Source organism: Mobula birostris, chromosome 19 (genome assembly GCF_030028105.1).
Source record: "Mobula birostris isolate sMobBir1 chromosome 19, sMobBir1.hap1, whole genome shotgun sequence".
In the NCBI taxonomy this organism is placed as follows: domain Eukaryota; kingdom Metazoa; phylum Chordata; class Chondrichthyes; order Myliobatiformes; family Myliobatidae; genus Mobula; species Mobula birostris.
This window is the reverse complement of record NC_092388.1, coordinates 53,750,849-53,766,400: the sequence shown is the minus strand read 5'-3', so window position 1 is coordinate 53,766,400 and position 15,552 is coordinate 53,750,849. Positions and strand designations below refer to the sequence as shown.

At 39.7% G+C, this 15,552-nt stretch overlaps 1 protein-coding gene across 4 annotated transcripts in view; it reads left to right on the top strand.

Moving 5' to 3' along the window:
- LOC140212608 (F-actin-uncapping protein LRRC16A-like) overlaps positions 1-15,552 on the top strand; it is a 345,618-nt gene that overhangs the window by 105,785 nt on the left and 224,281 nt on the right. For all 4 annotated transcript variants that reach the window (XM_072283616.1, XM_072283615.1, XM_072283613.1 and 1 more), the window contains one exon: positions 1,812-1,871. In XM_072283616.1, the coding sequence (XP_072139717.1) occupies positions 1,812-1,871 (60 nt within the window). The remainder of the gene's footprint in view (positions 1-1,811; positions 1,872-15,552) is intronic.

The following is a 15,552-nucleotide window of genomic DNA, read 5'->3' as shown; positions in this document are numbered from 1 at the left end:
CTACACCTATGTGGGATTGCACATTTAAAATATCTCCTGGTCAGGTGTCAGCTGCGAGTCACCTCTAAGTCTTAACTCTGCAGACTTGGCAGAAGCCAGGCTGATGCTCAGCAGCTCAGGTAAAATACCAAATTAAAGGCCTCTTCTTCCTCAAGTGTATGTAGAAGTTTTGGGGGAACTGTTTAGAAGGTGACTTAGGAAGTTAATGGAGTTGCTCTGACCAGTATTTCATTCATCAATTCTGTAAGTTCTCTAGTCAATATCATCATCAATAACCCAAGTTTCTATGATATTTAAAGGGTTGGCATTAATCAAAGTTAATGCCATGTTAGGGGCTATTGATGTGGATAACCAGAAGCTTGGACAAAGTGGATTTTAAGGGGCATCCTTAAGAAAGATAGAGGTTTAGGAAGGAAATTCAAAACCTGGGGAATTTGGTAGTAGAAGGTGCAGGTTCCTTTTTGTTTTTGTGGGGTCATTCAATTTGGGAATGATCAGGAGGAGAGTTTTAGGGAGTGAACAATAGCATGGGGGAAGGTGGGTACTTGTGGATGATGACATTTATGTTTTTTTTTAGATTCAATCCTTGTATCTATCTCACTGTTTAACTTAGTGGTACATATCTTAGAATTTGATTGGTTCCTTTCATTCTGGCATAAAAATTTATGCTTGGAACTGCTGCTATTTTGAGTTTAGCATCTCTTTTTTTCAAATATTGGAATGAGGCAATTCTTGAAAACCCTTATAGTTAGACTGGTGCATACTTCTCTCCTGCAGGATCACAAGTTGTTTATACTATGATATTTTTCGTGTTTTATCCAGTGACATGTAAGCCTTATCTTTTAGAAGTACAGTGGATTCCAGTTAATTGGGACACACTGAAACCAGTACATTTTGGTCCAATGAAATGGCTGCCCCAAATAGCTGAAATTTTGTGAAATAATTAAAAAGGTATAAAACAACAAATTACTGTTTAACTAAGTAACAAATTGTGTATTTAAATGATATACAGAACAATTAAAACACAGTCAATTCTATTAAAGAATTATAAAACTGTGTATTAATTTCTAATAGTTATTGTTGGAGGAATTAATTGCTGCAGTGTTCTTTTGACTAAATCAAATCAGAGCAGGCAGATGGTGCGTTTATACAATGCTTTCGACAATTACATCCTCCAAATCTTCATTTTCATTGTAACATTCAAGATGATAGTTGGTATCTTCAAATTCTTCATAGTTTCTAACTTGTTGAAGTACTGAAATGTTTCATTTTGATTCCTGGCCGTTTCTGGCATCTCCAGGCCTGAATACTCGAAACCACAGTGAGTAAAACAGCTCTAAATTGTCTTGCTGCTTACTTCTCCCTAACTATCAGTGACAAAAATCACTGCTTCTTGAACACAAACACATGCAACTGAAGCTACTTAAAAACTGTTCGCTCTAAGCACGGTGTAGTGTCGAACAGCCACATAATGTCATGCAACTAACACTAGTTAGAAAATGCTTGGCAACAGCCTCCTGTCCCAATTGAGCAGTATAGTGTCTAAAGTAAATGAAGGGTTATTTTCTCAATTAGTTTTTGTTATTTAAGAGTTGTTCCAAATAATGGCTGCCCCTATTCCTTGAAGGCCAATTAACCAGAATCCACTGTATTTGTGCACTTATGAATAAAATGCTCTTGCATTTCAAAATCAGTGGCTATATTGTATCCCTAAAATTTACATCTGTAAATGACCTCAAGTATTTAGGTGTAATGGGTAATATGATAATCTTATTTCTGTTTTCTTTTCCCTTGGTCCTTTTGTTTTACAGTTGGAACTCACTTTCAATTACCTGGAAATTCAAGGACTGAGTTGCTGTAAGCCTGGACAAGTGAGTTTGTTTTCTTTGTTCAAGTATGTAACTGTTAGAAGTCAATCTGTGCTTTATGGTTTATCCAAATAAAATTACTGTAGATTACAAGCAATTCTTGAATATTATTAGCTTGTTGAATTGGAACAGAGGAGTACAATTTGAAAGACACTTTAAAGTAATGAAGTGTGTAGCAGGTCAGAGAGCATATGTAGAGAGAGTAATAACAGTTAATATATCAGGTTAATTAATGATTGTGTGAAATGGAATAACAGCATGCAAATCCACCTTTGAATTCTGTGAACAATCAAATGAATTTTCCAGCAAATTTCAAAAAGGTCCAGGCAGTCTTATTTCAATTACAAGAGCTCTTGGTTGTTTCCACACAGCTGAAGTGGATTGAAATGGTTGTTTTTATTTTGAAAGGGTTAAACCATTGCTGAAAGCATATGTCTGGTTACTTTAAGTTGCAATACCTGTGGTGATATGGTCTCTGCGTTGTCAAATGTAATCTTCGATCCATATCCACAAAAAATAAATAATTAACTTTTAATTATTTTTTGATTCCTACCAAAAATGTAGCAGAAATGACTGTAGTGAATAGCTAACTGCTCAAATGATGGCCATCAGGTTGATATGTACTGCAGATTCAATCCACAGTAATATTCTGTGTCTTATAATAATTAAAAATATTTTCCGTTAAGTTAGCATTTACTAAGTTGTAAATGTTATTAGAGGTCTTTGATTGATGGATTAATAAAGATAAATAGTCCCTCTTGTTGGAGGAAGATGGTCAAAGCTGTAAACACAATTTAATGTTTTGTAATGCCTGTATAAATGACTGGTTTTAAAGTTCGAAGGTGAAATGAATTGCATATTAATCCTTGGGGCATTGTTGTATTTTTGTTCAGTCAATGCCTGAGGTCATCTTGTATGCCTCAAGTAAAAATTATGGCAAAGCCCCTTATATACATAGATAAGAGAACATATGAACTGCTGTTCTGTCAGTGGAGATTTATTGCTAATTTTCTTAACCCAGTTTTATCCTTTGTTTATCCACCGTCCTAATTCATCTCAAAGCAAAGCAAGTGTTGGATTAACCTAGCTGAGTCGGAATGGTCTCATTCAATGCATACTTTGGGATTTAAACACAAAATTATTGACATCTTCATGCAGTTCAAAGGATACCATAGAAACATAGTTCAGTGAAGTTGCACTTAACTGGAAAAGGGAAAATTATCAAGGAAAGGAGAAAATGTGATCTTTTAAATAATTCAGCAGACATGACTCACAATGGCTTCAGTCCTTCTCCATCCTTCTTGTACCACTTGTACATTAGTGTGCTATAAATCACATGACATCGTTTTAATGATTACATAACATTTGAGAAGCATCATCAATTGGTTAGACAATATTGTTTAATGTGCTGTTTCCTGGCCTGGCACATTACTATGAGGTGAACATTCATATCTGGGAATGTTTTGAGAATGAAAGCTTTTACTGTATTGTAATTGTTATAACAGTTAAAACCATCAGGAGTTTAGAACAAATGTGAGAGCACGAATTGAATCAGACAGATGTGACCAATGTAAAGAATGTCTTCATTATCACCACATCCATAAAAGCTGTATAAATACCCATAGAGAGAAGCAGGAGAACTTTGTGAAATTTGTGTTCGATCTTGCCTTTGTTCCAGTGAATATGATGATTCTACCTCTCTTTCAAAGTTTCCTTTCCAGCAGAGTGGGATTATTAAGATGATTCTGTATTATAAGATGATAGATTTCAATCAGTGCTGTTTGTCTCTTGTTGATGCATGCAAATGTAGGATTATTGATCTACAATGATGTACATCTTCAGGAATCAATGTCAGGAGTTTATGTAAACACTTCTTCATTTGCTAGCTTCTGTCTGATGTACAAGTAGGGAGATTAAAAACAGGTCACAGATGGGATAGCTTCTATTGAAAGGGCCTGTTAAACTAGTGTCTCCTGTCTTCTGTCATTCTGTGATCGTGGAAGGCATCTGATCATTTGGGATTCCATTGTGACAGCCTAATGTCATTCTTGAGATGTATTTACATGACAAGCACCAACCTCTGAATGAAAAAAAATGTGAAACTAGTAAATAACACACACAAAATGCTGGAGGAACTCAGCAGGCCAGGCAGCATCTATGGGGGGAAAAAAGTGCAGTCAACGTTTCAACTCAAAACATCGAATGTATTCTTTTCCATAGATGCTGCCTATCTAAATGTCACCAGAGTATCTCCTCTACCACCACACATGGCAGCTCACTCCATGTACCCACCACTCTCCATATGTTTAAAACAACTTAACTCTGACATCCATCCCCCCCCCCCCCATACTTTCCTCCAAACACCTGAAAATTATGCCCCCTTGTATCATCCATTTCTGCTCTGGGAAAACATTTCTGGCTACCCACTTGATCTCTGCCTCTTATAATCTTGTGCACTTCTATCAAGTCATCCTCCTTCACTCCAAACAGAATAGCCCTAGCTCACTGAACCTATACTCATAAGACGTGCTCTCTAATCCAGCTATACAGTTGTGGGGCTTAAGTACATAGATAGATACTTTACTGATCCCAAAGGAAATTGCAGTGTCACAGTAGCATTACAAGTTCACAGATACAATATTAGAAGAGAAGTAAGAAGAATAAATTTTTAAAAAAAGTTTCCTTCAACAGTCTAATGGGGCGGGGGGGGGGGGTCATCACTTCCCTGGCTGTAGGGTGATTCATTACGGAGCCTAATGGACCAGGATAAGAATGACCTCACATTGCGCTCTTTGGAGCAGCACAGTTGTCTCAGTCTATTACTGAAACTGTTCAGCCAAGGTGGCATGCAGAGAGTGAGAAATACTGTCCAGGATTGCCAGGATTTTCTGTCGGGTGCTTTGTTCTCACAGCCTCCAGTGTGTCTGGTTTAACTCCTATAACAGAGCCAGACTTTCCAATCAGTTTATTGAGCCTGTTGGCATCACCTGTGTTGTTGCCATTGCCCCAGCACACCACCGCACAGAAGATTGTACTGGTGACAACAGACTGGTAGAACATGTGAAGGAGATGCCTGAAAACTCCAAAAGACCTCAGTCTCCTCAGGAAGTAGAGGTGACTCTGACCCTTCTTGTACACAGCCTCTGTGTTGGTGCTCCACACAAGTCTGTCATCCAGGTGCACCCCCAAGTAATAGTAGGTCATCCACGTCCTCACCAGTAATGGTAACAGGGAGCAGTGCAGGCTTAGTCTTCCTGAAGTCCACCACCATCTCCTTTGTCTTGCTGATGTTGAGCTGTAGGTGATTCAACTTGAACCATCTGACAAAGTCCCTGTATTTGTCCTCCTGTCCTCCCTTTATACACCCAACTATTGCTGAATCATCAGAGAATTTTTGCAGATGACATGACTTAGTGTTGTATCTAAAATCCAGTGTATACAGGGTAAATGGGAAGGGAGCCAATACAGTCCCCCATGAGGCCCCAGTGCTGCTAATAGCCATGCCTGACACAAACTGTGGTCTACCAGTCAGGTAGTCCATTATCCAGGATACAACGAAAGTGCCAACCTGCATTGAGTGGAGCTTTTCCTCAGCAATGAGGGCTGTATGGTATTGAAGGCACTTGAGAAGTTAAGAAAGATGACCTCACAGTCCTCCCCTGCTTATCCAAAAGTGAGTAGGCTCTGTTCAGCAAGTAGATGACAGCATTGTCGACTCTAATGTGCTACCGGTAGGCAAACTGCAGGGGATCGAGGGCTGATCTAACCAAGGGTCGTAGGTGAGCTAGGACCAGCCTCTCTAGGGTCTTCACAATGTGTGAGGTCAAGGCCACTGCACGGTAGTCATTCAAGTCTTTTGGTTGGCCCTTGGGTACTGGGACCACACGATGTTTCCCACACAGTTTGGACCCTTTCCAGGCTGAGGCTCAGATTGAAAATGTGCTGGAGAACTCCACACAGCTGCTCAGTACACTCCTTCAGGACCTTGGAGTTCACACATCTGGTCCCAATGCTTTGCCACATCTGAGTTTCCCCAGAGCCCTTCTCACCTGCTCAGTATAAAGTTATGTCCATGACAACTGGGGAGTTGGTGGAAGGTGGGGGCCGGGAGAAGTGAAGATTGGAACAATAGCAAACAACAGGAATTCTGCAGATGCTGGAAATTCAAGCAATACACATAAAAGTTGCTAGTGAACGCAGCAGGCCAGGCAGCATCTCTTGGAAGAGGTGCAGTCGACGTTTCAGGCCGAGACCCTTCGTCAGGACTAACTGAAGGAAGAGTGAGTAAGAGATTTGAAAGTTGGAGGGGGAGGGGAGATCCCAAATGATAGGAGAAGACAGGAGGGGGAGGGATGGAGCCAAGAGCTGGACAGGTGATTGGCAAAAGGGATACGAGAGGATCATGGGACAGGAGGTCCGGGAAGAAAGACGGGGGGGGGGGACCCAGAGGATGGGCAAGGGATATATTCAGGGGGACAGAGGGGCTCTTTTTTATTCAGCAACATTATATTCTGTTATTTGCATCTTTTTAAATTTAATGGTTATTCATCAATTTATGGTATGTTGCTTTTATTTTGCTTTCTCATGTGTAACATTTGTTGTGTTTGTAACTACTTTTGTTGTACCCAGTTTATTTAATAGCATGAACTTTCTTTCCCAATTACAGAACCCTGCCTTAACTTTAGATTTCACTACATGTCTCTGGGCCCATGTTACTGGAACAGCCCAATCACATTCTTGTCCATTCAAAAAGAGTAACCAACGCTGGTCCATGTGGTTATGACAGTCAGGGAAGAAAGCACTGTTCAGAGGAAATAGTGAATCCTAAAAATAAATGCATCTGTTGGCTTGTGTCTATTTATCATCTTTTTTAATATTAGCACCACCTCAACTTGTTTCCAGGTTACAGGGACCTTCTGCCATTAGCGACTCCCTCAATTTTCATTGTCCCAGAAGCATCTCCCTTAGCATTGTAGGATAAACAGATTCTCCGTCTGGGGGATTTTATGGTTGTGGTTCCCTTTAGACTGTCTGGTACTCGTAGTTTATTTATAACCTGTGTTATTGAAGTTCTCTCTCTGGGGAAGCTACATTGTTTTGCATTTTTCCTTGTGAAAACTTAGAGGAAGCATCATTTGACAGTCAACCCATGTTTCTTACAGATCTCACAGTATCCTTGATTGAAATGGCCATACTGTATGGTGGACAGTTTTGGCAAAGTTCAGGTCCAAGTTGCAATGTAATCTTAACCAGGAATCATAGTCATAGTCATACTTTATTGATCCTGGGGGAAATTGGTTTTCATTACAGTTGCACCATAAGTAATTAGTAATAAAACCATAAATAATTAAATAGTGATATGTAAATTATGCCAGGAAATAAGTCCAGGACCAGCCTATTGGCTCAGGGTGTCTGACCCTCCAAGGGAGGAGTTGTAAAGTTTGATGGCCACAGGCAGGAATGACTTCCTATGACGCTCTGTGTTGCATCTCGGTGGAATGAGTCTCTGGCTGAATGTACTCCTGTGCCCAACCAGTACATTATGTAGTGGATGGGAGACATTTTCCAAGATGGCATGCAACTTGGACAGCATCCTCTTTTCAGAGCAGGTACTTTCCCACAGCAAAGGTATTTCAAGCATTCATCAAATAAAAACTCAGTTTGTTTCACTTTAGTAACATTTGAAAGACAGCGAGATCACTGGCAAAAATGTTGAGAGACTTTTTACCTTTTTGCTAAGTATTGCCTATTTTCCCTAAATAAATTCATGGCACTTCTATTATGGGCAATGGTAATGCAGAAAAATGGATCTGTTTATCTGACTGTGACATGAGATCTCTGGTTATCGTGCCCACTCTGCCATCAGTTTCTCATCACCTCTCAGTCAGTCTACTGATGTCCTGAAGTCTGAGAGTGATTTTGAATTTTTTTGAATCTTGAAGGCATGAATGGGACCAAATAAAGTACCTTAAGTGCTTTGGCATATGGTTCTCTACAGTGAAAAAATCTTTTGGCTGTGCAAGTCCTAATTATCTTCCTACTCCTGAAAAGTTTAAGTGATTCTGGCCCAACTCCCAGTCTGTAATTATTTTCAGTCATAGCCTCTTTATATTTTTGACACGTCTTGACATAGTGGACATATCTGAAGCAAATGAGAAAGTGGGAGCACTTCTATAAAGAATTAACCTACCCACATGTAAGGTTTTTATTAGCTCTAATAATTTATGTCCAGTCAAAAATGAGTGTTGTTGCCATTGTAAAGCACTTTGAGCTCCATTGTTTCTTTGAAAAGTGATCTACAATTAAGTTACTATTAACTATATAACAGTTACAGCACGGAAACAGGCCATCTTGGCCCTTCTAGTCCGTGCTGAACTCTTACTCTCACCTCGTCCCACCAACCCGCACTCAGCCCATAATCCTCCATTCCTTTCCTGTCCACATAGCTGTCCAATTTAACTTTAAACGACAACATCGAACCTGCCTCAACCACTTTTGCTGGAAGCTTGTTCCACACAGCTATCACTCTCTGAATAAAGAAGTTTCCCCTTCGTGTTACCCCTAAATTTTTGCCCTTACTCTCAACTCATGTCCTGTTGTTTGAATCTCCCCCACTCTCAATGGAAAAAGCCTATCCACGTCAACTCTATCTATCCCCCTCATAATTTTAAATACCTCTGTCAAGTCCCCTCTCAAACTTGTTCAACCTTTCTCTGTAACTTAGGAGATGAAACCCAGATAACATTTTAGTAAATCTTTTCTGTACTCTCTCTATTTTGTTGACATCTTTCCTATAATTCGGTGACCAAAACTGTACACAGTGCTCCAAATTTGGCCTCACCAATGCCTTGTACAATTTCAATATTACATCCCAACTCCTATACTCAGTGCTCTGATTTATAAAGGCCAGCCTACGAAAAGCTTTCTTCACCACCCTATCCACATGAGATTCCACCTTCCGGGAACTATGCACCATTATTCCTAGATCCCTCTGTTCTACTGCATTCTTCAATGCCCTACCATTTACCATGTATGTCCCATTTTGATTAGTCCTACCAAAATGTAGCACCTCACATTTATCAGCATTAAACTCCATCTGCCATCTTTCAGCCCACTCTTCTAACTGGCCTAAATCTCTCTGCAAGCTTTGAAAGCCTACTTCATTATCCACAATGCCACCTATCTTAGTATCATCTGCATACTTACTAATCCAATTTACCACCCCATCATCCAGATCATTAATGTATATGACAAACAACATTGGACCCAGTACAGATCCCTGAGGCACACCACTAGTCACCGGCCTCCAATCTGACAAACAGTTATCCACCACCACTCTCTAGCATCTCCCATCCAGCCACTGCTGAATCCATTTTACTACTTTGGTATTATGTGTGGAATGGGAAAAATCATTGCAAGAACATTGTTTAGCAATAAGCATGCAAAGTCTACCAGTTTCTGCTTTGCCATCTTTACTTTTTTTTTATCTGAAAAGATGGAAAAAGTTGATTTGTTTTTCGTGTCTGTTTTGGTCAGAATTATGAAGTAGATCATGGTGGATGAACTGAGACTTTGTTTAATCATTGTTGTAAAATGTAATGCAGGAGGTTCTCCTGGTGTCCGGGCCAATGTTGATTCCAAAACAAGCTCCATGCCTAAGCCTTTTGCAAGAATTTGTATGCATAAATTGATACGACAATTCACTCAGAATGTTTCAGATTATATTCTGAAAGTGATTCTTCAGAAGGAAAACTCCTTCAGATATTTGTATGGTATAGAAATGTTCCTGTTGCTAGTTTCATCAAAGGTTTCTTCACGAGCATGATCATCTGTCAATATGAATAGATGTATCCTCCTGGACCAGCCCTGTCACTTGTTGTCCCTAGTTCTCTACACCTGTGTCCAAATGCTGACTGCACTCTGGAGCCAAGATCCAGCAAGTTACTAGGACTTTGGTAATCTTTACTTTACCTGTTGAAATCCACAATGATTGTTCATAATTATTATTTTCTCAAAAAGAATAGAATTTCTACTGACAAAATTAAACTGACTGGTGTGTAGTTTCTTCATGAATTTAGATGTTACTTTGACACTTCAATTTACATTAGTTTTCAAGTGTCAAATCTAATCGCAGTTCGATATTTGAGTCCTTTTATATTCTTTAAAAAGACATGAAATGTAGTGTGTTAAAAAAATTAACTTAAAATTTATTTTATCTAATATTTATCTCTTGTTTTTCCTAATATTTAATCTTTTGTTTTAATGCAATATTGTCAATAATAAGTTGGTGGTACTTAGTTTGTGATTGTATTTTAGTAGAAATATTTCATCTAAATAATAACGTAAGTACATAATATGGATAACATTGCTATTCTGAACATCTGTTCACTAGGATTATTATCTGACACAGCATTGTATGTGGAGGTTGGAAAAGCTGGCATTGAAGAACACTGTGCTCAATAGCCAAGCTGTATGACTTAGGAAAATGGCCAATTATGAACCTAAATTCTATGATGGATGCTTATGCAGCATTCATCATATTTTTTTTCAAAGGAAAATTTAGTAACAATTGGAAATGTCATAAGAGAATAGTAAACCAGACAGTAATCTTTATGATTTTATGGACCAGGTTGTATAGTGGAAAGTTATTGAGAATGTGCATCCCAAGTTCCCACAGTCGTTCAGCTAGTTTTAAGACTTTTACATTTCCTATAATATATTTGCAAGGATCATCTTTTGAACTGCATGGCAGAACTGAGGAGACCATCATGGCCATTGAGAAGGCTGTGAATACAGTTTTTGGGATAAAAGTTCTTGTTGCATTCTTCAAAGTTTAAAAAAAAACTACACTTTCATTGTGATGCAAGTGCTAAAACTACAAAATACAGAATGAATGATAGTTGGCACACAATAGTTCATTCAGAGTAGAGTTTCGCTGTTGGTTCTCACCGTGCTTGGTTCCATTTAATGAGCAGCAAGTTTCCAGTCGCAACTGTTCTTGGACCGAACAGTGAAGGAACTTTCATTTGTCTACTGTAGCATCTGATTTTGCAATCAGCATAGGCTTTGCTTACTAAAAGTTTAGAAATACTTCTGATTTTTCTCCTGTTGATAACCTGGGCAGTAGTCAGGTAATATGAACAAATAAAAATTTATTTTTGTTCAATAGCTCAGCATCTGTAAAGATGAATTAGAACTGAAAGGATGAGAGCTACCAGATAGTTTTGATTGGGGAAAAAGGTGGAGGAAGAAGGGGATGATAACTCTTGATTGGGTGAGACCAAATGACATAATGACAGTAGTTACCAGCATACTTGGCATTTTTATTTGTAAGGATTGTAAATGGTAGGCCCTGAACATGTAGAACATATCAAGCAGGTGAGACTGTACAAACAGAAGTAAGAAAAACCTAGCTAACAAGTAGGATATTCAGATACATGCAAAGAAATGTAGAATTACCTAAAGATGTACAGTTTGATATTGAGTCCAGAGGATGCATTGAGCCCAGATGGAATGTGAAGTGTTCCATAAGCCTCATTGTGTCAGTGTAGAAGGCCACAGGGAGAGCTTACATCGGCATGGCATGGTGAAGGGCCACATTGAATCATACCCGCACTATTTCCTTTGTTCTACATGTCTATAGCCATCCTTTCATCTTACTGAAAACTAATTTGTCTTTTCTCATTCCTAGTCCTGACCAAGGCTCTTGGACCCCCAAATACTTCGTTTCTCCTTCCACATAAGACATAGGAGCAGAATTAGGCCATTCAGCCCATCAAGTATGCTCAACTATTCCATCATAGCTGGTCCCAGATACCACTCAGCTCCATACACGTGCCTTCTCACCATATCCTTTGATGCCCTGACCAATCAGGAAATGATCAACTTCTGCCTTAAATATATGCATGGATTTGGCCTCCACCGCAGTCTGTGGCAGAGCATTCTACAGATTTACTACTCTTGGCTAAAAAAAATCCTTCTTACCTCTGTTCTAAAGGGTCGCCCCTCAATTTTGAGGCTGGGCCCTCTAGTTCTGGAGACCCCCACCATAGGAAACAACCTCTCCACATCCACCCTATCTAGTCCTTTCAACACTCAGTAGGTTTCAGTGAGATCCCCCCCACCCCCTGCATTCTTCTAAATTCCAGTGAGTACAGGCCCAAAGCTGCCAAACGTTCCTAATATGTTAACCACTTCATTCCTGGAGTCATCCTTGTGTACCTCCTCTGGACTCTCTCCAATAACAACACATCCTTTCTGAGATATGGGGCCCAAAACTATTGACAATATTCCAAGTGCAGTCTGACTACTGTCTTATAAAGGCTTAGCATGATCTCCTTGCTTTTATATTCTATTCCCCTTGAAATAAATGCCAACATTGCATTTGCCTTCTTTACCACAGACCCAACCTGTAAATTGACCTTCTGGGAGACTTTGCACAAGGTCTCTTACATCCCTCTGCACCTTTGATGTTTGAACCTACTCCCCATTTAGATAGTAGTCCACACTATTTTTCCTTTTATCAAAATGCATTATCATACATTTCCCAACACTGTATTCCATCAGCCACTTTTTTGCCCATTCTCCAATTTGTCTAAGTCCTGCTGTAATCGCATTGTTTCCTCAACACTGCCTACCCCTCTACCTATCTTTGTATCATCCACAAAATTTGCCACAAAGCCATCAATTCCATTATCTAAGGCGGTGACAAATGATGTGAAAAGTAGCGGTCCCAGTACCAAGCCCAGAGGAACACCACTAGTCACTGGCAGTTAACCAGAAAAGGCCCCTTTTATTCCCAATTTCTATCTCCTGTCTGTCAGCTATTCCTCTATCCTTGCCACTATCTTTCCTGTAATGCCTTAGGATTTTATCTTGTTAAGCAGCCTCATGTGTGGCACCTTATCAAATGCCTTCTGAAAATCCAAGTAAATGGCATCTACTGCCTCTCCTTTGCCCACCCTGCTTGTTACTTCCTTGAAGAATTGTAACAGACTTGTCAGGCAAGATTTTCCTCTACAGAAACCATGCTGACATTGACTTATTTTATCATTAGTCTCCAAGTACCCCGAAACCTCAACCTCATCCTTAATAATAGACTCCAACATTTTCCCAACCACTGAGGTTAGGCTAACAGGCCTGTAATTTCCTTTCTTTTGCCTTCTTCCCTTCTTAAAGAGTGGAGTGACATTTGCAATCTTCCAGTCCTCGGGGACCATGCCAGAATCAAGTGATTCTTGAAAGATCGTGACCAATGTATCCGTAATCTCTTCAGCAACCTCTCTCAGGACTCTGGGATGTAGTCCATCATCTAGCCTAGGTGACTTATCCACCTTAAGACCATTTGTGTTTGCCTAGCACTCTTTCCTTTGTAATAGCAATGGCACTCTCTCCTGCTCCCTAACACTCGCGGACCACTGGCACATTGCTAGTGTCTTCCACAGTGAAGATAGGTGCAAAGTACCCATTAAATTAATCTGCCATTTCTTTGCCTGCCATTACTACCTCGCCAGCATCATTTTCCAGTGGTGCAATGTCAACCCTCATCTCCTTTTTTCTCTTTATATAACTGAAAAAAACTTCTGGCATCCTGCTTTATATTATCAGCTAGTTTGCCCTCCAATTTCAGGTGCTGTCCAACCTCCTGTGTGTTTCCAGCATTTGGTTATTGTTCAGATTTCTATTATCTGTAGTTTTCTCTGGATTTTCTTTTCTAGCCACTATTTTAGGATGCCTTTGTTCTCTGCCACTCAGCTGTTGGAAAATTGGATGGTCAACATTTTGAACATTAAGACAAAGCTGGGTGTATTGTCCTATGCACAGGTGCAGTGAGAAGCTTATTTACAACAACATCACAGGCATATAGCAACATTCACAAAAGTTTACAATATAATTTTTTTAGTAGAAAGAACTCAATTAGAACCATAGATTATCCAAACTCTGTCGTAGTGCAAAGTGGTCAAGATGCTACTATACTGGGTAGTTCTGGTTGGTTGAAAACCAAATGGTTGAGGGGAACTAGTTGTTCTTGAAATTGATGGTGTAGGACTCCTGCCTTCTGTACTGAGGTAGTTTTGGTTGTTTCATAACCAAATGGTTGAAGGGAGCTAGTTGTTCTTAAGCCTGTAGGGTGGGACTCTGGTCTTTTTTACTCGCTGCCCAATGGTAGCTGCGAGAAGATGGCATGGCCCTGATGGTGGGGATCTAAAGAAAAGCTATTTTGGGCATAAGAAATATGAGCATCCATTTTCCCTGCAAGTTCACCTGCAATATCCCTGTGTGCTTCAGCTATATTTCCTGCACCAAAACAAGGGGAGTTCTTCAGTGTGGTCCTACTGTGCAGTCACTCATTTAAGTGAACCTTGCAATTGTATCGTTCACAATCCTGCGGTATTTCTGTCACTGTGTATCTGTCAATATTTCAGTCTCTCACCTCCCACCCACGCCCACATGTCTCTGTTACTCTTTGTCTCTTCCTTTTGCAGGTTTTCATTGTGTTTCATTGGCTTTGTCTCCTTTTCATTCTCCCTCTGTGAAGAAGTCAGTTTTCTCAAAGGCAACAAAGCAAGTAAATTAAACTTGGAAGAAAATCATGCTAAGTTTGGTAGATCGATACTAATGGTTACTTTTCGTGTAAAAGGTCGACACTATGCACTCTTATTTATAGAAAATAATTGATTTGCACATAAAACCCATAATTATCTTAAAGCAATTGTTAGGTGTAGAAGCATTTAATTGAATGGATATATAAGGGAAACATGGTCATGGACAAAGCACAGTTCATTGTAAAGTTAGCCTCAACAATAACTGTGGGAAATTCTGTGATCAATCATCTCTGACAGAATTTTATGTTATAAAACAGAAGTGTACTGTACAGATTATAGAACTCACTACTGGAGAAAGCCTGTTACTTTGCACCACTGGGGACAGCCGTGCTGAAAATAGTTGCTCCTGGTTTAAATAAAACTGATGAATTATAAATAGCAGTAGTTTCAGAATTGTATAAGGAAAGTATGCTTCCATCTTATCCTGTTCATGCAGCTCCAGTCCCGGATGATATGGTTGACTCAATTCCTGCAAGAGAAATAGTGCTTAACAAGAAATAGTGCCTTATTTAAGTCACTCATATCCAAGGAACAGATGAGAAAGAGTGAAAATCAAAAGAAAACTGCAGATACTGGAAATCTGGGAGAAAAAATAAACATTCTCTGCAAATGAGGCAGCATCTGTGGGAAGAAAGAACAGTCATAGGTCTGAGTCTGTAATTCAGGAGAACTGGATCAAAGTGTTTGTGGTGATAGTGACCTCAATATGTTAGAGGAGTTTATTCATAAGCAGTAAGAGTTTCAATCAAAGTAGGAATAGGGCTAAGGTAGGTGTGGGGCTTCTGGCGAACTGATAACAAGGAACAAAGAAATGGCAGGTTATAGAATCATAGAGAAGTACGGTACAGAACCAAGCCCTTCGGCCCATCTAGTTCATGTCGAAAACCATTTAAGCAGCCTACTCCCATCGACCTACACCAGGACCATAGCCCTCCACACCCCTACCATCCATGTACCTATCCAAACTTCTCTTAACCTTTGATATCGAGCTCCCATGCACCACTTGTACCGGCAGCTCACTCCACATCTCATGACCCTCTGAGTGAAGAATGTTCCTCTCGCGTTCCCCTTAAACTTCT